The sequence below is a fragment of the Oryza brachyantha genome, chromosome 7, assembly GCF_000231095.2.
Source record: "Oryza brachyantha chromosome 7, ObraRS2, whole genome shotgun sequence".
In the NCBI taxonomy this organism is placed as follows: domain Eukaryota; kingdom Viridiplantae; phylum Streptophyta; class Magnoliopsida; order Poales; family Poaceae; genus Oryza; species Oryza brachyantha.
This window is the reverse complement of record NC_023169.2, coordinates 18352442-18372905: the sequence shown is the minus strand read 5'-3', so window position 1 is coordinate 18372905 and position 20464 is coordinate 18352442. Positions and strand designations below refer to the sequence as shown.

The 20464-nt window shown below is 39.0% G+C and overlaps 3 protein-coding genes across 5 annotated transcripts; 2 read left to right on the top strand and 1 right to left on the bottom strand.

The window, feature by feature from the left end:
* Positions 1-6121: 6121 nt before the first annotated feature.
* Positions 6122-10043, top strand: LOC102707045 (probable E3 ubiquitin-protein ligase BAH1-like 1). Its single transcript, XM_006658044.3, has 6 exons — positions 6122-6781; positions 7893-8137; positions 8540-8791; positions 9133-9270; positions 9347-9405; positions 9555-10043. Exons 1-6 carry the CDS (start codon positions 6616-6618, stop codon positions 9658-9660), a joined length of 966 nt encoding a protein of 321 aa, XP_006658107.1. The 5' UTR covers positions 6122-6615; the 3' UTR covers positions 9661-10043.
* Positions 10044-12213: 2170 nt separating this feature from the next.
* Positions 12214-16240, top strand: LOC102706768 (ribosome biogenesis protein NSA2 homolog). The gene is made up of 9 exons (XM_006658043.2): positions 12214-12286; positions 12477-12596; positions 12688-12755; positions 14698-14803; positions 14912-14980; positions 15065-15122; positions 15332-15567; positions 15838-15889; positions 15969-16240. Exons 1-9 carry the CDS (start codon positions 12284-12286, stop codon positions 16034-16036), a joined length of 780 nt encoding a protein of 259 aa, XP_006658106.1. The 5' UTR covers positions 12214-12283; the 3' UTR covers positions 16037-16240.
* Positions 16241-17482: 1242 nt separating this feature from the next.
* Positions 17483-20134, bottom strand: LOC102706490. Of its 3 annotated transcripts, none has more exons than XM_040526494.1 (8): positions 19867-20134; positions 19305-19750; positions 19096-19173; positions 18859-19001; positions 18371-18441; positions 18175-18270; positions 17929-18021; positions 17483-17844 (listed from the first exon to the last, which is right to left on the bottom strand). In XM_040526494.1, the coding sequence occupies exons 2-8, from the start codon at positions 19731-19733 to the stop codon at positions 17762-17764; spliced, it is 993 nt and encodes a 330-aa protein (XP_040382428.1). In that variant the 5' UTR covers positions 19734-19750; positions 19867-20134; the 3' UTR covers positions 17483-17761. The 3 variants fall into 3 exon arrangements, with proteins under 3 accessions (XP_040382428.1, XP_040382427.1, XP_040382426.1); XM_040526493.1 differs by having other exon boundaries at positions 19305-19744; XM_040526492.1 differs by having other exon boundaries at positions 19305-20134.
* Positions 20135-20464: the final 330 nt, after the last annotated feature.

The window sequence follows — 20464 nt, the reverse complement described above, 5'->3', positions numbered from 1 at the left end:
CTACCGTAATTATGACAGTAAATCTGCTACCTTATCTCTTTTTTTAAAGCTTTTACAAATTGACCCCTAATATTATTATGGAAAAGTTTGATGTTTGTTTCAAACAAACAGAGACCACGTATTTGAATAACAAACAAGTGAAACAACATAAATATATTTTGTCTATGACGTATTATAATATATGTTTACTATTTCTATAATAAAGCATGGCAGTTTCGCTAGTTTGTCCAAAAAAGACATCGTATTTTCTCCCCACCAATCATAACCATCAATCACCTTATCTTTCATGCATCTTCTCGTCTCAACCAACTTTATCATGACATATTTTCAAACAACCCTATATATTCATGTATTTTTACCGGACTAGATGAAACCATAATGGACTTATCACTTATGGGTCAACAGGAGATATTATTTTAACTAACGGATTGTATTATCTTCTTTCACATGTCTGCTTTTTTTGGTCGGCGGATGCACGCTACCGCGGAGGGGGTTGTTTTTTTTTTCCTTTTTTAATTCAGTGGTTGCGTATTGAGCATGAGGGAAGAGTATGGGGAGGATGGACGAATTTACATTTTTTTAGAGCATTTTTCTCATCCTTACGGAGGTAATATGAGGTTTCACTGTTTTCTATGTAAAATTTGTTATCTCTTTATGCCTTAGATACTATAAAATTATTTTAAATTTTACATAGAAAACAGTGATACCTTATGTTACCTTCTCAAAGATGAAAAAATGCTCTTTTTTAAGCATTAGGGATAGGGATATTGGACCGAGCGAGTATATATCCTACTTTCCTATACAGTTGATACCCCTAACTGAAGTTATCACTGCTATAAAACTATTATAGGTGTAGGTCGTCGTGTGATAACAGGCCGTTCGATTTTGTCCACCGTCGATCTTTAGCCATATGATCCGAGCCCACTTAGGCCGTGGCCTCAACCGCGATTTGAGTTAGCTAATTTGCTACAAGTAAAATTAGAAAGATAATTAGCATATGGTTAATTGAATATCTATTATAGAAACCTGAAATATGTATTTATTTGAATTTTAATATAACTTATATATATATATATATATATATAAAATTTTCACGCAAACGTAGCATTTAGCAGTTGAAAAACATGCTAACGAAAGATTACGTAGTGCCTAAACCCACGTACTCGATAGTCGGAGATAAAAAAAGGGTAACATTTGAAAAGTATGATAAGCAACTCATTCATTTCATAATCCACATATAAAATAAATGATAAAGGGCAAAAAAAAAAAAGAGGTCTAGCAGTTTATCTAACACACTCTTCATTTTACCCATCATCTATTGGGAGAGAGACTATAAATTTATTGTTTTTCTCTTCTTACTCCAAATATATGGAGATGAAAGACTTTAAGTAGTATATGCTTAAGAAAAAAAATATAGTTAGTATATTAATAAAATATATTTAGATATAATATAGAAAATGTAATATGGAAGCTCTGCCAAGGTCCATATATATACGAAAGGGGATTTTTTTTTTAATGAGCAATGAAACTCCCACCCCCCGAAAAGCAAGAGATTGATGAGTAGTAGCTGAAAATATCCCCACTGGCCGAATGATCCGCTTGTTGGGCCAAATTAAAGCCCTTAGCAGTTCAGTTGAGCGCGGTCACGCGACGGTTGAGGTCCAACGGGAATCGGACCAATCGTGTAGCATTCTCGGCGAGATGACAATATGAGATGCCACCGTTTCCTCTCCTTCCTCATCCTACTACTATAGTAATCACATAGTTTAATTGTCTTAAGTAAAAATAAAGTTAAAATTTATAACTTTAAGATATTTACTTTGAAGACACTAATACATACGTAGATATGCCTTAAAAATAAGTTCATAAAAATAAAAAAATATTGTTTATTTTATTATAATAGAAAATTATAATTAAAGATGGACTTTGGAAACCGTATCATTATTCAAAACGACTAAGGTCACATCCAAAAGAGCTTATACGACTCAGCTACTTCTAGATTTTGGTAGCACATTTTTCAACCTGTTAAAATATATTTTATATAAACAAATTTCTATATATAAGTTGTTTTAATAAAACAAAAATATATTTTAAAATTATTAATAATTAATAATTAATTAATTATATGCTAATTACGTTTCTAATTCTACCTACGCTTAATAGTCTAATGCAAACCTCCCTTCGGAATCGCAGCCTTGTACTCCACAACCAAACACCCGATGGCCAGACCTGGCTTTCCGATGCTATTGTCCTAGTATCTGCTCCCCACCACCACTGAGATTTGTATTGACATGGATTCGGATCGGTTAGAGCAAGTTCAATGGTACAATCAACTATTAGTTTCAATTTATATATAATCAATCTATACAATAGTTATCTGTAAAACATCAATATATGGTCTCATATGTCATAAACAGATTTTGTCTTAGAGTCCGTATATAGCTGGCTACAAATTAGTAGCACACATCTCTTTTCTCTCCTCTCTTATCTCTTAATATATAATTATAGCTGGCTTATAGCCTGCTATTGTACCTACTCTTAAAACATGTACAATAGTAGGTTATAAGCTAGTTACTCCCTCTATTTTATAATGTAAGATGTTTGACTTTTTTTATTTTGACCATTTGTTTTATTCAAAAAATTATGGAAATATCATTTATTTTGCTTCCGGCTTACTTTATTATCAAAAGAACTTTAAACATGACTTGTTATTTTTTATATTTGTACTAAATTTTTGAATAAGATAAATGGTCAAACGTTACGACCAAAAAAGTCAAACATCTTATATCATGAAACGGAGATAGTATAAAACTATTTTAAGTATATAAAAGAGGAGAGAAGAGAGGAAAAGAGAAGTGGGTTATAGATTTGTAGCTAGCTGCAGCATGAATTTCAAGACACAATATGCGTATGATATGTGGGATAATGTAGTATATGTTCTGCAGTTAGGTATCATATAAATTGGCTATTAGGTTGACTATAGATGAATTAGAGCTAGCAAATAGTTGTACTATTGAACTTGCTCTAAGTAATGGTGGACTAGCACAGTAAAAATAGAGAGAAAATAAGCAGTTAAAAATATCAATGAGAGATTTTACGATGTTTACAAGGTAAAAAAAAAGGTACAAGAAGGTGGAACGGTGTGAGCCGTTGATCTGCAAGGATAAGATATGAAAATAAAATATTATAATAGATGACATTAATATAAATATGATGGTACTAGAATGATAATGTGTCTTCTATACATATGAAAAGGTAGGAGACCTATTTAATACTACATATGATCACAACAATTACTTAAGTTTTTTAATTAAGACAGAATCAAACATGAAACATGTGGTAAAAAGTTAATAATATCCCATGTCAAAATATGGAGGGAGTATTAGAAAGAGGCTATTGCATACTATTAGAAAACTATATTGTACTAGTAATCTAGTATCACGCAATAGTATATTGCTATACTAAGTGCATACACCACATTTGATATTTTCATCTCCGAATCTTTTAAAAACGACCCAGTAGATGCAGTTCTCAGAATGATTCAGAAACATGACTGCAAAGAGTAAGGTTGTTCTCTACGCTAACCTTCAATAGTTTTCTTGCATATCCTGGACAGATTCACAGATAAAAGCAAGCAAGTGGCCGGCAAATGGTCGTGGAGAATATATATAGGCCACCAGCTATAGCAGCCGCTGCTTTACGTCAAGCAATAGCAGCCGCCAGTTTTGTGGGCAAAGTGACAACAATTTTATTACCAGGCTTTGCATCAAGAAAGTGAAGAAAATTAACTAATTATCCACTGTTTTGCTTACACTGGGAAGAGCAACCGATATTTGTTTAGACTGATAGAATATATTCTACTGGCGTATTAAGGTATTGTTGTTAGAAAATTGGATGGTGTCATGGTGTGTCCATGTGATCGAGCACGAGATATCGACGCCGGGTAAAAGTATGTACGTACGTAGCCGATAAGGACACGGTATGTAACATGCCACGAAAACGGTCCAGTTTCAAACTGCATGTTCATCCACCTTTTGGCCATGTGGATTATGTCAAATCCACAGCTATTTAGTACGCAATTAGCACAAGGATTCGTATCTCGTTTGACAAAGAAAGTGATTGCAACCATGCAAACCGAATTCAGGTTGTTTGAATAACGATATTTACTGTGGTAGCCACAGCATTATTATCGTTCATTTACCATATATGTTTTAATTACACTGTGACTTGTTCTTTTTCTGCTGGAAAAGTTCGTGCAGTCTTTGTCCATTGGGAATCGACGAGACGACCCAAATCGAGGATAAAAAGGTTCCACTGAACTTCGCCCTTCGTGATTGTATCCGGCATAAAAAATCGATGACACTGATCTGCTTGCTTTTGAAAGAATTAGTGGAGAATTTTTTAATTAAGCTAACTTGGACTAATTCATCTTTTACCACCAAGGTTCTTGCCCTGTCTTTGCTGTTTGGAAAGTGGTAAACATTGTCAAAAGTGAGCAATCACGAAGAAAGAAGATTTCTGGTTAGATATGATCAAACTTTACAAACTACGGTCATGACTCATGATTTACTTGCTAAAATCCCATATAATTTTAGGATGTCTTAAATAGCACTGTGATACTGTTATGATTTTCCATGCTTTATATATAGATAATTTTCAGTTGTCATGTAAAAGTTATATACTTTCCTATTGAAATTTAAATCAGTACTAAAATAGCAGATATACCATTGAAGCATATCGTCTCATGTCTTTGCATATCCACTTGACCAAATTAACTCGACCTAATTTTATTTACCTAGCTAGTAGTTGTAGACAGTTAGCATGTCTGTGGACAGCTTTAGACGCTAGCTTTATCTGGTCCATTTCCACAATTCCACGGACCGATCTTGGCATCTGAATATCTGACGGAGGCAGAAGGCTGGAAAGCTTAGCCTAAACAGGTAGCCAGACGCAACCCTTTGCTATCTTGACAGTTATCCGATTACGCGCCATATTCTATCAGGCAGCCACAGAATTCAGCTAAAGTTCATCTGGCTTCTCGCCTCTTTTCCGCTGTCGCGGTCTCCCTATCCGAATTCGCCCACGTCGTTGATATGGATGCATAACTGCAAGCGAGAATTATTCCATTTCTGCATGCATCAATTGATTTCTGAAAATATGTTTTGTCTGTATTGCTTAGACCCGTTTGGAATGGCTGAGATTCAAGTATTAAATAATCGTCTGTTTTTTTATAGCTGTATAAGGATATAAACATATAAATTAACTACTGTAAAGTTTTAAAAATACTATCTGAGAAAACATTAGAAAGTTGTCTGCTCAATTTTTGGTCGTGCATATGCACATACATCCAAGATTATCAATATGTCAAACTGTAATCCTAGTATCTCATGATATTACGACGCTATTATACTAAAATGATATAGGTTTCATCTAGTATTGTAACTAATTTTTGTAATATTTGGATCTTACTGTTCATTTCCACGTGATACTACTAAATTGTTTAGATGGTATCTCTGATTTTATGATCCATAGGGTAACAGATAGGGTTTAAAATAAAGTAAATAAAAAATAGTATGAATAAGTATAATCAAGTTCTAAAAATAAATTAAATTTATCAAAATCAATATTATATGCTTTAATTTATATGGAATAGTACGTAAATCTTTTGTGCGTTTGAAAAAAATAGTTTTAAATATTTACTCCATAAAATATGACGGTGTCTCGATTAGACTATACTATTAAGAGATAACTATAAATTCACCACTTATTCGAATAGTTAAAGCTATAGCATCCCCACGATATTTAAAAAAACAGTGGTAAATAAGCTTACATTAGCCAAAACTAAGATCCTACAGTGGATTACCTTGCGTACGCCACCATAAAACCAGGGGGAAACGCTTAAAAAATGACACGAAACGCTCGCCCCAGCCGCGACCTCGCCCGCACCGATCCGCGTGTTTTCACGCGGGCCCCGCCGTTGCGGCCGCTCCACGGCGCGCGCGAGCCAGATGGACACCCATCCCATGGCGCGCCGCACGCATGCTGCCGCCATGCGCTAGCCTCGCCCTCGCCTGTATATATTCGGCGCGACCGACGCCGTCGCGGCCGGCCTTTTGTTCCTTCCTCTCTTCTCACAAATCCAATCCTAATCGCGTTTGCAGCAAACATTTCCCCTTCTTTTGTTCTTCTTTCTCACGTGAGACGCCTGAGCTGAGCTCAACCGGTTTCTGGCCCCTCTTGATCTCCGTGAGCTCGCTGCCTTTTCTTTTCTTTTCTGTGGTGCGTGGTTTCATCAGTTTCCCCCCTTTCTTTAGCCATTGATCCGATTGCTGTCTCTTGTTGCATGTGCATTCCTCTCAATCCATTCTTCGGACCGTGCCCCAATCCGTCCACGAGCTGCCCAAATTTGGGTTCATCTTTGTTAAACCGTCCAACTCATCCTGAAAATCTCTCCAAGAAATCCACATTAAAAATGCATTAAGGCCTAATTACATCGTATAGACATACCCCAGAATCCGATTCCGGACGCAATAGGTGTACAAGTTAACAAATCAAGTGCCCGAAATTTGCATCCTTTTGTGGTCGGGGTGATACTTATCGCGGCGGATTTTAGCCATGAAGTTTGCGAAGAAGTACGAGAAGTACATGAAGGGGATGAACGAGGAGCTCCCAGGCGTGGGGCTGAAGCGGCTCAAGAAAATGCTCAAGAAATGCCGCTCCGACCTCCAGTCGCACGAGAACGACGGCTCCTCCGCCGGCCGCTGCCCCGGCCATTGCTCTGGTGAATAAAGCTACAACCTTTCAGCTTCTTCTATGGTCTCCCCTTGTCATTTATTGATTCTGTTACACTTACACCGAAAGTATTGCTGTTTTTCAAAAAGAAAGACGAAACCAATATTTTCGTTTCTTCAATTTTTTTTAATAAATGATGTTCTTGTCTTCAGTTGGAACGAGGATCTGGGGCCCACACCTTTTGTTTTTTTTAAGGAGAAACCCTTGGCGTAATGGCATACTTAGAACATGATTAGAATTTAGGACTTGCTGCCAGTGGCATTAGTTTTTTTTTTTAAAAAAATAGTTTCATCGTGATGAGATCCAGTTTGATAATTCTACGGGAACAGAGGAAACTGTAGGCTGTAGACAGTAGTACAGTACACAGCGGTTTTGGTATTCGGCAAGTTAAATGCTTTCTGGGATTGCCAACCTATTGTTTTGTTTTATTTATTTTTAAAATACATATTCTCCCTTGCTGTTGTTTTTTTCTTGAGTAAATTTCTTTTTTTTTTACAATATCGAACAATTTTAGCTTTTCATGGAAGCATTTGTTCTGTCGTCCCTTGTATTATTAAAATTAAATTCTAACATGGCATGCTTTCAAATTAAGTTGATCTGTTAGGTAATTGGAAGATCTTCCTACAATACTATTGTGTGAACTCTAGTTTTTTAAGGATCACTTCAAATTGAACACTTCTGGAGATAGCCCATGGACTATCTCATTATACATAGTGCAGGTCACTGTCAATGTGGTAATTGTTTATAAATCACAACTACCTAAGTCATTTCAGTTTTTAAGTGCCAAGATACTATAGCCCCTGGCAAACATAGAAAAGGAGGTGTCAACCATCACAAAGTCCACTCTTTGGTACTCGTTTGAAGCAGAGCTTATTCATCTGTCCTTTTGAATAACATTCTGTTATTTTAATTAGTGTGGACTTGTCTACTACAATTTGGGATGGTTCTGATAGAAATATTTCAGAGTCCTAAAAGGGTCGAGATTATTCCTGGTTCATTCATTATGATATTGTAAGGATATGAGAGTTGCCATGATGGCTGTTTTTGTCTATATTACCTTTCATGTTTTGGTTAGCTGACAAATTCGTATCAACATGCAGTATGTGATGGGAGTTTCTTTCCATCTCTTCTCAATGAGATGTCAGCCGTTGTTGGCTGCTTCAATGAAAAGGCCAAGAAACTTCTCGAGTTGCACTTGGCATCAGGTTTCAAGAAATATACAATGTGGTTCGCCAGCAAGGGTCACAAGAGCCATGGGACACTGATACAGCAAGGGAAAGACTTGGTTACCTATGCAATTATAAATGCTGTGGCCATGAGGAAAATTTTAAAGAAGTATGACAAGGCATGACCTTAAACTTCAATCTTGGTGCTTTTCTTTCTCTTAAAATTAAAATCATTAGAAACATTTAAGTTCTCAGCACACTAAGGCCAAGGGGGGAAGATAACTAATTACATATTCCAGTACGAGAGAGGAGCAAAAGAAATTCAGATTTTAGTTATAAGCATGTGAGTTAATTTTGTGAAGCCGAAAATACTAGTGTGTATAGGTGTCAATGAGTCATATGGTATCTTCAAGAACGTATATATTACAGGATGGTTTATCTGCACTTAGATGTTTCTAGTGACTTTTTATTAGAATTGATTTAAGCTGTCATTTTTTTTCTTGTCTATGGATCTTAGACGCTCCTAAATGTCTATATTAATATATATGTAAGACAAATAACTAAAGGCCTGTCCTTTCCAGATACATTATTCAAAGCAAGGGCAGGAATTCAAAGCTCAAGCCCAGAGTCTGCATATTGAAATTCTTCAATCCCCATGGCTCTCTGAGCTGATGGCTTTTTACATGAACTTGAGAAGAAGCAAGAAGAACAAGGTGGCTATGGAGCTCTTCGGGGATTGCTCCCTCATATTCGATGATGACAAGCCAACAATTTCATGCAGCCTTTTTGACTCCATGCGTGTTGATATTAGCTTGACATGTTCAATTTGCTTGGTAAGTTTGCACTTGTTTTTAGATAATGAGAAAATCCCGGCCTTTGCTTTCTTTGAAGCTAGAGCCAAATTATTACATAATAATTCGCAGTACATCCATCTGCATCATAAAGTGATAGATGTGCCAAGATTTATTTTGTCCAACAAGCACGCCATCATACACTAGTTGATCTGTTATTATTCATGAACTCATACTGAAATCATATACTCCTTGTTATATTGTTTCTGTTCCATTGTCAACGTTGTTACTTTGTTAGCACCGAAATCAGTACCTGCTTATTGCATTGTGAAAATCTGAAATTCCTCCTATAAAGAAAATCTGAAATTCACTTGCCTTTGCAGGATACAGTGTTTGACCCAGTCGCTCTTTCCTGTGGTCACATATACTGCTACTTGTGCAGTTGTTCTGCTGCATCCGTTACAATTGTTGATGGGCTGAAGTCTGCCGAGCGCAAATCTAAGTGCCCCCTGTGCCGACAGGTATGATTATTTCCTTTAATTCGATGGCCAGATGCTTGTGTATGTCCAGTTTAACTGACCTGATTTCTCTTTTCAGGCCGGCGTCTTTCCTAATGCTGTACACTTGGATGAACTGAACATGCTACTAAGCTATAGGTAAGGGTGACGTTCTGAGGATCACAGTTCATATCACCTGCGCAAACACGCACATTTTTATATGTGATGAATATAGATTACCACTGTGTTTTCTTTCTTGCAAAAAAGAAAAGAATTGTCACAATGTTGAATGGTTGATCTCTCAACAGTTGTCCAGATTACTGGCAGAAGAGAATACAGATGGAGCGGGTCGAGCGTGTTCGTCTGGCTAAGGAACACTGGGAGTCACAGTGCAGAGCATTCTTGGGCATGTGATTCTGAAATATTAAGTTTCAGGTGTTTTTTTATTACTTTTTTCAGAGGAGCTTCATGTGTAGTTGCTTAGCAAAATGGAATTGGCCATTGTTGTCACTTATATCCTGGTCTGCTGCTCCTCTTTGTGCAGTGAAGTTGGATTTGTAGTCATAAATGGATGTGCTTGGGGGGGGGGGGGGGGGGGGGGTTCACTGCTGGCTGCTGCTGTGCAGTGAATAGCTGTAAATTCATTCGTGCTGTGAATGTACAAAGGGTAGATTTTTAGTCATTGTTCAAGTGAATAACTGTAAATTCATTTGTATTTGACCATTTCATCTCCACGATTAACTCAACATGAAATTCATGTTTTTATGAAGATTTAAATATAGGACCTTAGGTGTTACTCAGATCACTGCAACCACTAATTTACATGTCTTTTCACATGCAAATATACCACATCATCACTCATTAGCCACTAGCAATTATTAAGCACATGTAAGCATGCCACATAATTTATAATTCAATATATTATGTAGAGCTCAAACATATATTCGTGCATGTCAAATCGTCATCCAATATTATTTTCATCACATTTGAATATATATTTACATCTCTATACATTCAACTTATATTCATACATATATCCGGTAGAAAAGCACGAGCGTCATCAAGTTATCGGATGGTGATCCATCGTGGGGTCATCTCGTCGGTGTTCCTCAATAGAGCCCGGCGGAGTGTATGATTTATCGTTGAAGCCTGCATTTCTTCTTGTTTTTTATAGATCGCCTCGACCCCTTGGACTAAAGACCAGACGGGGAACAGATCCTTCCAACAGATAACTCGAGATTGATTCCAAATAATAAAAAGAAGTGAATTCATCCCGAATTAGTAACTGAAACTGAAACATTGTCTTTGCATGCTTATACGCCATTCAAGATAGAACATGTGTTCCTACCTATAAATTCACCATCAACAGCCTAGTTGAGGAGGCCGACATCAACCTTACAACGCAGGAAGAGGACCACATTCGATGGAAATGGACAACATCAGGGAAATACACAGCTAGGTCAGCCTACCAAATGCAGTTCCTAGGCTCCATACTGTCCAATACAGCTTCATGTGTTTGGAAGACCTGGGCACCAACAAAATGCAAGCTCTTCGTGTGGCTAATACTACAAAACAGAATCTGGACAGCGGATCGCCTACAGCAGAGACCATGGCCAAATGAATACTTCTGCCAACTCTGCTTCAGAAATCTGGAAACATCGCAACACCTGTTTAAAGACTACTTGGTAACTAAACGGGTTTGGAAGGAAGTCCTAGACAGGACAAACTGCCTCCCTCCCAGAATAGATGACAGCCTCCAGAACACCGACGCATCCATTCCAGATTGGTGGACAAACGCGGTCAGGGAAACACCAAAGCAGCTCAGGGCAGGAACAAAATCCCTCATCACCCTGGTAACATGGGAAATTTGGAAGGAGCGCAATCAGAGGGTATTCCACAAGAAAGAAATGCCCATAAATGACCTAATCAACAGAATCACTGAGGAGATCGATCTCTGGATCGCAAGCGGTGCAAAGGGGCTCTCCCTCCTCCGGGCAACCCAATCGAGTAGGAACGACATGGGTGTAGAGTAGCCCAACACCGTAGACGCCTTTCGGGGCCGTTAGTAGTGTGTCCCCCCTCTCCCCCACTTCCACCCTCCTCCAGCCGCTGAGGCCTGTAATTACTTTGTATTTGTTCCCCTTTACTCCTTCTTAATATAAATTCACCCCGTTGGGGCTTAAAAAAAATTATGTGCAAACGTTCATGTGTGTTGCAAAAGAGTATACAAATAAGGTGTTTTTCTTTTCGCGTACAGCTGTGTATTTGACAACAGTTTGCACAGGTATATCTAAGTGTGACCGTGTATAAATTGTACTCCTATAAAACGGAATAACGGTGGTAAATCTATCGTCTGCCCATCACCAACGTGTTCATATTTTATAAAGAGTAAAGTAAATGGCCGGTTTTTAAACTTGTGGCGCAGCAACACTTAGTTTCATAAAGTTAGAAAATACACGTTTAGGTCAATGAAATTGTTTTAATGTACCTTCCAGGTCCATAAACTTGTTTTAGTGTACTATCCAGGTTCATGAATTCATTTTAATGTATCATCCAGATCCATGATTTTAGACATTAAAATGAGTTTATAGAGATAAACATGCATTTTCTAAGTTTATGGACCTAAGTGGTACCACGCCACAAGTTTAAGGACCGGTCATGTACTTTACTCTTTTATAAAATAAAAATAATTAAGACATATATATCAAACCGCTTTTATTAACTCTAATTTTATAACATGTTAATAATATTTTTAGTAAAATTTCATTGTAACACATACAATACCTACTACATCTATTTTATATTATATGCGTTACGCTATAAAACGGATGGAGTAGTGGTCTTTTATGGGCACCGAATTTTGGGCTTCTACTGCAAAGCCCAATATACAATATTAGGCCAGGCCCATATGGCTCCGTGGGCTAACATTCAGGACTCCCACTGGGCCATGACTATAAATTCCTACACGAGACCTCTTCTGTCTCCTTTCCTCCCCCGCCGCCCCCAAACCCTGAGCTCCTGCTAGGGTTTCGCCGCCATGGTAAGTCCCCTCGCCTTCGCCCTCTCCCCGCCGCCTCCAACCTGACCACCACGTATTACCAGCTCGCCCCAGGCTTCGCCCCCGACCAAACTCGGGATCCGCGATATTTTTTGATTGTTTTCTCATCGTTCACGCGAGTTGTTTTGAGGAATTTTCTGATGGTTTTTTCCCCTGGACGAGTTGGCTGCAGCCGCAGGGAGATTACATTGAGCTTCACCAGAAGCGCCATGGACGGCGCCTGGACTACGAGGAGCGCAAGCGCAAGCGGGAGGCGCGCGAGGTGCACAAGCGATCCAGGAATGCCCGGGAGGTGCTGTTTGATTGCCCCTGTTTTTGTTTTTTTTTTTTTTGGGTGCGTTTCTGTTCAAGGTCTTAATGCGCCTGCATTTGATTTGTGGCAGTTGCTTGGTGCCAAGGGTAAGAGGTTTGCTAAGAAGCGGTATGCCGAGAAGGCTCAGATGAAGAAGACGTAAGTACTTGCCTAATGTTTCTTTTACTAGTTACATGCCCGTACGTCGCTACAGAACTCCATTCGACTAGGAAACATTTGTTTTGTTGAAAGCATAAAATTTTCTCTAATCCCAAAACATTATTTTGACTGCTCGTGTGTGTATATATCACAATCTCTGAATCATTAAAACTAGCAGAAGGAAATATATAGGGATCTAATCGATAGGGAACTGACCTCTTAGATTAGAAGAATAGTGGAAGCAAAATCAGGTTACACACTTCTTTTCCAGAAGAAACAACAGAGGCGATCTGAAATTTAATAGGGCAGAACACCATGAATAAAAAATTGCAATGGAGAAACTCAACCAGCAGAAAGCAAATTGTTGAAACACATGATGAAAGTTGAACTAAAAAGGTGTAAAATCAGTAAGCACCTAGTGATTGTTAAATGTAATTGGCGTCTTCTTCCTAGATCCTCTGTGCCTTTTTCACTAACAGCATCAAAACAAGTTGAAGCGTATAATCGATATTCAAGATGAAAATCCATCAAACTAACCTGGATTGCCTATTCATGGCACTGGGTTAGAAGAGAATGAGAGCAGATCATGAGATTTTGTGACAATTGAGGAGTAGATGACGAGGGAAGTGTACCTTTTTATTGGCACCGGGCCTTCTTAACTAACCACTATTCTACTACTTGCTTAGAACTGCTCTGCAGTGCCATAGAACCATTGAACCAGTCTATGGTCAATGGAAGTTGCTCTGGGGGGAGAGGCGGGAGCATCATCTTTCATGTGTAATCTCATCGTGTAACAATCACGAGGTGTCCCTGAGGTCCTATCTCAATCTCATCGTGTAACAATCACAAGGTGTCCCTGAGGTCCCATCTCCTCGCTGGTGGAGAACTCTCTATGATACATCTGAGATTATGGATGAAGACATGGCAGATCGGGGATTGGCAAGGCAGGGATCAGGTCCTGGGTTCTTCATTGGGGAAGAACCTAGATGTGACATGGCCGCTGATGATTGTGGACGAAGACATTGCGGCGGTGATTGGCGAAAGGCAAGGCGGAGCTGACAGCTAGTCTCCTCGCTAGCAAAGAACCCTTAAAATTAATGATGGCAGTGGCGGTGGCGAGTGGTGGTACCGGCGGACTGCGGCGGTGATGGTGGTGTTAAGGTGTTCAACCTGGCAGTGATGGGCGATGGCCAGCAAACAGCGAGGGTTATGGTGGTGGGTAATGTGTGGGAGCTGCCGCAGTGAGGATTTTCTTTTCATTTTTCGGGTTTGTTCAGTACTTTTTTACTGGCTTGAGCCACTGATTTTCTTGTGGTTCTGTGGTCCTTCGGTTTTGTCCTGGCACTGCGTGCGGGTGGGCTGGGGTGCGTTGCTCGTGGAGGTAGGATTGGAGCAGGAAGGAAGATGACTATCCTTTTAAATTTCTAGAGATGTTGCTTGTTTAATCTCCATTTGATATGTTGATATTTCTATCGATTTGTTATTGTCTTGATAGGTGATGGGAGCTCAGGAATTCTTAATGCCATTGTTTTGTTTATACTAGAATCTAGATTGACACCTTTTGAATAGACGATACGATTTGATGTTTATCTAATGTTTTCATTTCGTATAGTGACATTTTGATTACGAGGTGTGAGGATTATAATTTGTACTGAACTCCATAATTTGCTTTGCTAGTAGCATGTATGTAAACTTCTTGGCAGAAGGTTGATTATAGTTTATACTAGATTCTTACTGCCATTGTTTATACTAGACTGACACCTTTTCAGAAAGACGATATGTTGAAATTTCTTCAATGCTTTTGTTTTGCGTAGTGATATTTTAATTATGAGTTCTGAGCATTATAATTTGTACCTAAGTGTATAATTTTCTTTTTCAGTAGCATTTTTGTAAACTTCTTGGCAGAAGGTTGATTATAATTTGTTTTTATGTTCATTTGCAGCCTGAAAATGCATGATGAGTCAACTTCTCGGCAAAAGGTTGATAATGTTCAAGAGGGTGCTCTTCCTCCATACCTGCTGGACCGTGATCAGACACAACGTGCCAAGGTAACTGCTTCTATTTTTTGGTAGCTAAATGTTATCTTTCTGTACTCTAGATGTGATACACACGTCAACTTTCACTGTTTTTGATCATTGATATTTTGTGAAACATAGGTTCTCAGCAACACAATTAAGCAAAAGAGGGCGGAAAAGGCTGGCAAATGGGAAGTTCCTTTGCCAAAGGTGATTTTCAACACGAACTGGTAGTACCTGGCAATCAATGGTTTCCTACCTTGACTAAGCACTGTTAAAATTTCCTTCCTTCAGGTCAGACCTGTGGCTGAAGAAGAAATGTTCAAAGTTCTACGAACTGGCAAGAGAAAAAGTATGTGAAGCTAGGTGCCGATAGTGTTAATCTGTAATACTAATTGATATTTGGTCACTGTTCCATGCATTCATAGGTGCTGAAGTAGTTTTACATGTCATCTGGTAGTGCTTTGAGAAACCACAATGTGTTAGTAGGAATCTGATTTCTGCTAAATTATTAAGCATTCTTTTCTATTGAACTGAACACCTTTTTTCTGACTTGTGCAGCCAAACAGTGGAAGAGAATGGTAACTAAGGCTACCTTTGTTGGACCTGGGTTTACAAGGAAACCACCAAAATATGAACGGTTCATTAGGCCAACTGGCCTTCGTTTCACAAAAGCCCATGTGACTCACCCTGAGCTGAAATGTACTTTCAACCTTGACATAATTTCCGTGAAGAAAAACCCAAATGGCCAAATGTACACTTCTCTTGGTGTTTTGACAAGGGGAACGATCATTGAGGTATGCCAAGAATTTTTGCCTGTATGAAATGAAAGTAGTCTCATATAAGTTTTATTAGTCTTACAGCCAATTCTGATAATGAAAACTTTAGTTTTTATGAGATAAATTCCTTGTATACCATTATGTTAGTGACATCGCTTATAGGGGATAAGGTAAACTTCTTAATGACCGTAGATCTTGGAACCACTTTTAACATTATTGGATGCTTCATTGTTCATTTAGACAACGTCCTTTTTTACCTATTGGTGCTTACAAACAATTTCTTTTCAGGTTAACGTTAGTGAACTGGGTCTGGTAACCCCTGCTGGAAAAGTTGTTTGGGGTAAGACATCTGTTGATGTTCTTATGTTTCATTTAACTTATACCCGGAACTTGTTCCATAATGCGTTCTTGTCGTGCAGGTAAATATGCGCAAGTTACAAACAACCCAGAGATGGATGGCTGTATCAATGCTGTCTTGCTCGTGTAAGGACGCAATGCTACACTTCATTCTTCGTGTTGTGACTTCTCACCCAAGATGTACCCGTTCGGTGGGTCTTTTTTGACCGATCATTCACAGGAGCGAGTTGTAAACCCTCATATGTTGTGATATTAGTTCATGCTAGCTTGCTTGGAATACATTTGACATTATATATGGTAATGCAGCAAAAATCTTCCGCCGTTCGAGTTCCAACCTGCTGTGATAAGTATGATCTCGTTTTTTGAGCAAACTAGAGGATGTAAAGTGAGCGAGTCATGGTGCGTTTATAACTTTTGCTCAGTGCGACGAAAAGCCCAAAAGGCCATTCACAGGGTTCCATCCCAATTGCGGCCCAGGCATGATTAGGCCTGCCAATGGATTATTTTGTTCCACTCCAATTCATCTTTATCTTTTTACTAGCTAGTCTATCAAACCAACCCACCCACCCACCCTAATTATTTTTTTATTAGTATCCAATCCAACTTCAATTTTAATTCAACCAACACCAAACCATTTAGTTAAAATAGATCTAACCCATCCAACTTTAATTTTAATTCAACCCGCACCAAACCATTTAGTTAAAATGGATCCAACCCACTGTAGTAGAATCCACGAATGGATGCTTGGATGCGCCCATTTGGTTGTAGTAGAATCCACTATAGTAGAATGGATGCTTGGATGCGCCCATTTGGTAGGTATAAACTCGGACGTAAAATTTTAAAACTCGCGTTCACACTATAAAAATTTATCAAATTTGACTGAAATTTGGTGGGATGATTTATTACGTGTAAAAGCAACTTTGTGCAAATTTTGATCAATTTCCACATGTGGGTCTCACGTATGTCTATTTTCTTATCTATTAGCTACCCAATCAAAGGATCCATTTACCCTCCACGGGTTAAATCCATTTAAAATCTAAAAACACCTGACCAAACCCAATCCATACCAATCCATCTGTCTCTATAACCCAACCCAATCCAATCCATTTGAAGTAATAATCTATTTGCACCCAACCAAAGACAATCCAAATTAAAACCCAACACATTTAATCTATTTCCATCCAACCCATTACTAGGCCTAAAAGGATTTCCACCTTTTTCGGATTCCAGAATACAGACTGCATAAGGCCCATATAAGACTACCTGAACTGAACGGGATTCTGGCCTTTTGCGGCCCATCAAGGGTTAGCCAGAACGTTTTTTCTTTATTTGGTATTACCATAGAATGAAGATCTAGAATCGTGATGCTGTTAAATTTTAGAAAGTACATGTGTTTTAAAAATATGTAATATTATGTATAAATTGAATCTTATAGTAATGTTGATTTTGCTAAATTTTATTGACTTTTTTTGAACTTGAATACCTTATTTTAAATAATGTTTTTAAAATAATTATAGTGTGAAAGTGAATAGTATGATCGAGATACTATGTTGCATTCCTGCTACATCATGGACGCAGATGTAATTTTATTTCCATTGTATTCGTATATAATCTGATAGCTAATGCCAAATATGAACGAGATGGCCTTTGCAAGCAAAAAAACAGCCTAAAGTATCTTTAATTAAATATATATCCCCTAAAAAATCAAATTGAAATCTAAAAATTATAAAGGACGCAAATGCCGTCAAGAAGCAAACCAAAGCAAATCACTACTTTACTGACTCTTTATGTGTCCTCTACTTCCCACAAGGATGAAATCATGCCGTGAGAAGGTAGCTAATACAATGGTTAATTTTCAACAAATGAAAACTCTGTTAGAAGGGGCGGCGTTGGCAACATTCAGATAGTTGACATCAACGGCGACCTCTCCAAAATCATCTGCAGATGTGTTCAGAAAACCAACGAGATTAACTATCTATCTTCAGAGTAAAAGCACGCCGGTAGAATGATATAAAATCAAACCTTCATATACTGTCCGAACAACTTGAACATAATCACGTATCATGTCTTGATAGATAATCCCATCAGGATGTGCATCCAGGACAACTAAAACACCTGTTTCATGCAAAATTTGCCAGCGGACTTTCAGTTCATCCATAGAGATAGGGATTAGTGAGATATACATACATGCCCCTAACTCAAAACATAAATGAACGATATAGGTGAGAGAGAAGAAATGTGAACTTTGTGTGACTCAGAGCCGCATACCTGGTGCTAACCAAGCTTTTGTTTCATTAGATGGCAATGGTGCTAACCAAAGGATGTTGCGTAAATTTATAGAATCATCGTAGGCTACATTAGATTCTGTCAAAGAGAAATGAACCAATTTGATAAAATGTGCACGGAAGCCACGGATGACGAGAAGTCAGGCTAAGATTTCACATGCATCTGACTAAAATCATACCTGCCTGACAATATCCCAAGTTGTAAGGGAACAATTCCTTATCGAATGCTGGATATTCTTTAGCATGGAATCTGTCTCAAGAATAGTTCATAGATTAATCATTTACTTACATATCTGAAGATATTATACAAGTTTCTGGTGCATGCATTAAAGATTATGTGTTGACATAAAAAAAACCTTTTTCACATCTACGATGAAATGCTTGTTCCTGCTCACTTATGATAGCTTAGAATCAGTTGCTGATTTTCACCAAAGAAAATCCAGCATTTAACTTATGAACTTAAATTTACATGTGATTATTTGTACATTGTATGTTCAGATTGGGGTACCTAGTCAGTAGTCAATATAACATATAGTAAATAGTGCTGTTACCATTCATAATCATAAATTTCAATATAACTTCTCCGTGATACTTAATCATAAGAAATCGGAGCGGTCGGTGTTATAGTCTTGGGCACAAATCGCACGGAGTAATTGATGGTACTTACAGAATTCCAAGCCTTCCTGTCCTAGAAGCAAGGAAGAGGTGCCCGTGGAAGAGATCATATCGACTAAGTGATACATTTAATCCCACTGATGGTCCTTGTGCCACAATCAATTCAAACAAAAACGCCAAGTATGAATTGATGTCCTGTTGACAACACAAAGATAGTGGTCTGAACAATGCCAACCGAAAAGTAAAGGATTTCATATTTTTCATGTACATCTAGAGTAAAAATCTGCACCTTGTTAGCAAAGCGCCTCCCATATGGTGTTCTTGTGAGCTGGCATTTGTTCTTCTTCGCCTCCTGAATGTCAGGCACCTAACGAAATTTCCATAGTAGATTTTTTGGGGGAAATTACATCAGGATTGTAATTTCACAGGGCAAAATCAAAACTTTCGCATACTTTCATGGGATGTATACTAAGAAGATCGAGATAAATAAGTGCTCACCGGCAGCATGGTGGGGTCGAGCGCGCGGTGGATGGAAGCGGGGTCGCCGCCGGAGTCGACGGCGAGGCGCGCCAGCTCCATGACCGGCGCCGGCGGCCACATCACCATCCTACCCGCCTCAGCCGCATCGCAGCCCTCCACAAGAACCTTCCTCGCGTTCCTCCAAGAAGAAGCCCCCTCGGCAGCGCCGGGGACGACCGGGGAGAGGAACCGGAGTCTGGACCGCAGGCGCGCCGACTCCGCTGCCGGCACGCGCGCCGCGGCGCCCGGGCCGGCGAGCACGGAGAGGAGGTCGGCGGCGACCGCCCGCGGCGAGGGAGGCGGGGACGAGGAGGCGCAGGCGACGGAGAAGGAGACGGCGAAGGCCAGCTTCAGCGAGAGGAGGGGAGAAGCAGAAGCAGCCTGGAGCTGGAAGAAGCGAACCATCATCCTCCTGTCACCTGTTTCTTTGTTCCAGTTTCAGATAAGCCAATTTAGCCCAATTCTGCACTTGCTTCATCTCTGCCTTATTATACAGATCTGCAAGCAAGAACAAATTGTGATTAGATGAGATGAATCTGACCATGTTGCTTGCTTATCTCCCATTGGTGTTGGGTCAGGATTCAATATTGTGGAATCTGCGTGGACTCGCAATCCGCATCGCCCTCGATCCCATCGTTTTGTTTGGTGCGCTTGTGCAGCACATGAGCCGCATTTGTTTATGCGTCTACGACGAGAAATAGCTGATCTGCTGCGAGATCTCCGGACTGCACTGCAGAGCAGAGTTTACATGCTGTCGTGATGGTGGTACCGGCGCGATCTTTGGTTCCACGTTACTCAAGATCAGCTTCGTGTTCTGTACACAAGCAAACCAGAGCAGGTATCAAGGCTATTTCTTTACTCTGGAGTTTTCTCTTATTTTTCATTATTGTACGCGCACTTTTACTGATCTGCACTTTAAAAATATTTATCTTTTTAAAATAGGTTTTTAAGTTTGCAGTAGCTTATTTCATTCTTTACGTTATTAAATAGTTTCATGAAAATCAAATATTTTTCATCTCAAATATGAAAAGATACGGACCAAATCCCTCGACATATAAGAGCAAGGCTAATAATATAGCCAACAAGTTAGCTATAAGACTTCTTGTAGTCTTTTTATAACCCACTCATATAATGATTAG

Coding starts and splice junctions, on each gene's coding strand:
- LOC102706490 (XM_040526492.1), bottom strand. CDS start 19,733: ATGATGGTTCGCTTCTTCCAGCTCCAGGCTGCTTCTGCTTCTCCCCTC. Junction 18,442..18,858: donor ACAGGAAGGCTTGGAATTCT/GTAAGTACCATC, acceptor TTCTTGAGACAG/ATTCCATGCTAAAGAATATC. Junction 18,271..18,370: donor CTTGGGATATTGTCAGGCAG/GTATGATTTTAG, acceptor TCTCTTTGACAG/AATCTAATGTAGCCTACGAT.
- LOC102707045 (XM_006658044.3), top strand. CDS start 6,616: ATGAAGTTTGCGAAGAAGTACGAGAAGTACATGAAGGGGATGAACGAG. Junction 6,782..7,892: donor CTGCCCCGGCCATTGCTCTG/GTGAATAAAGCT, acceptor ATCAACATGCAG/TATGTGATGGGAGTTTCTTT. Junction 9,406..9,554: donor AACATGCTACTAAGCTATAG/GTAAGGGTGACG, acceptor ATCTCTCAACAG/TTGTCCAGATTACTGGCAGA.
- LOC102706768 (XM_006658043.2), top strand. Junction 12,756..14,697: donor AAGGCTCAGATGAAGAAGAC/GTAAGTACTTGC, acceptor GTTCATTTGCAG/CCTGAAAATGCATGATGAGT. Junction 15,568..15,837: donor CAAGGGGAACGATCATTGAG/GTATGCCAAGAA, acceptor ATTTCTTTTCAG/GTTAACGTTAGTGAACTGGG.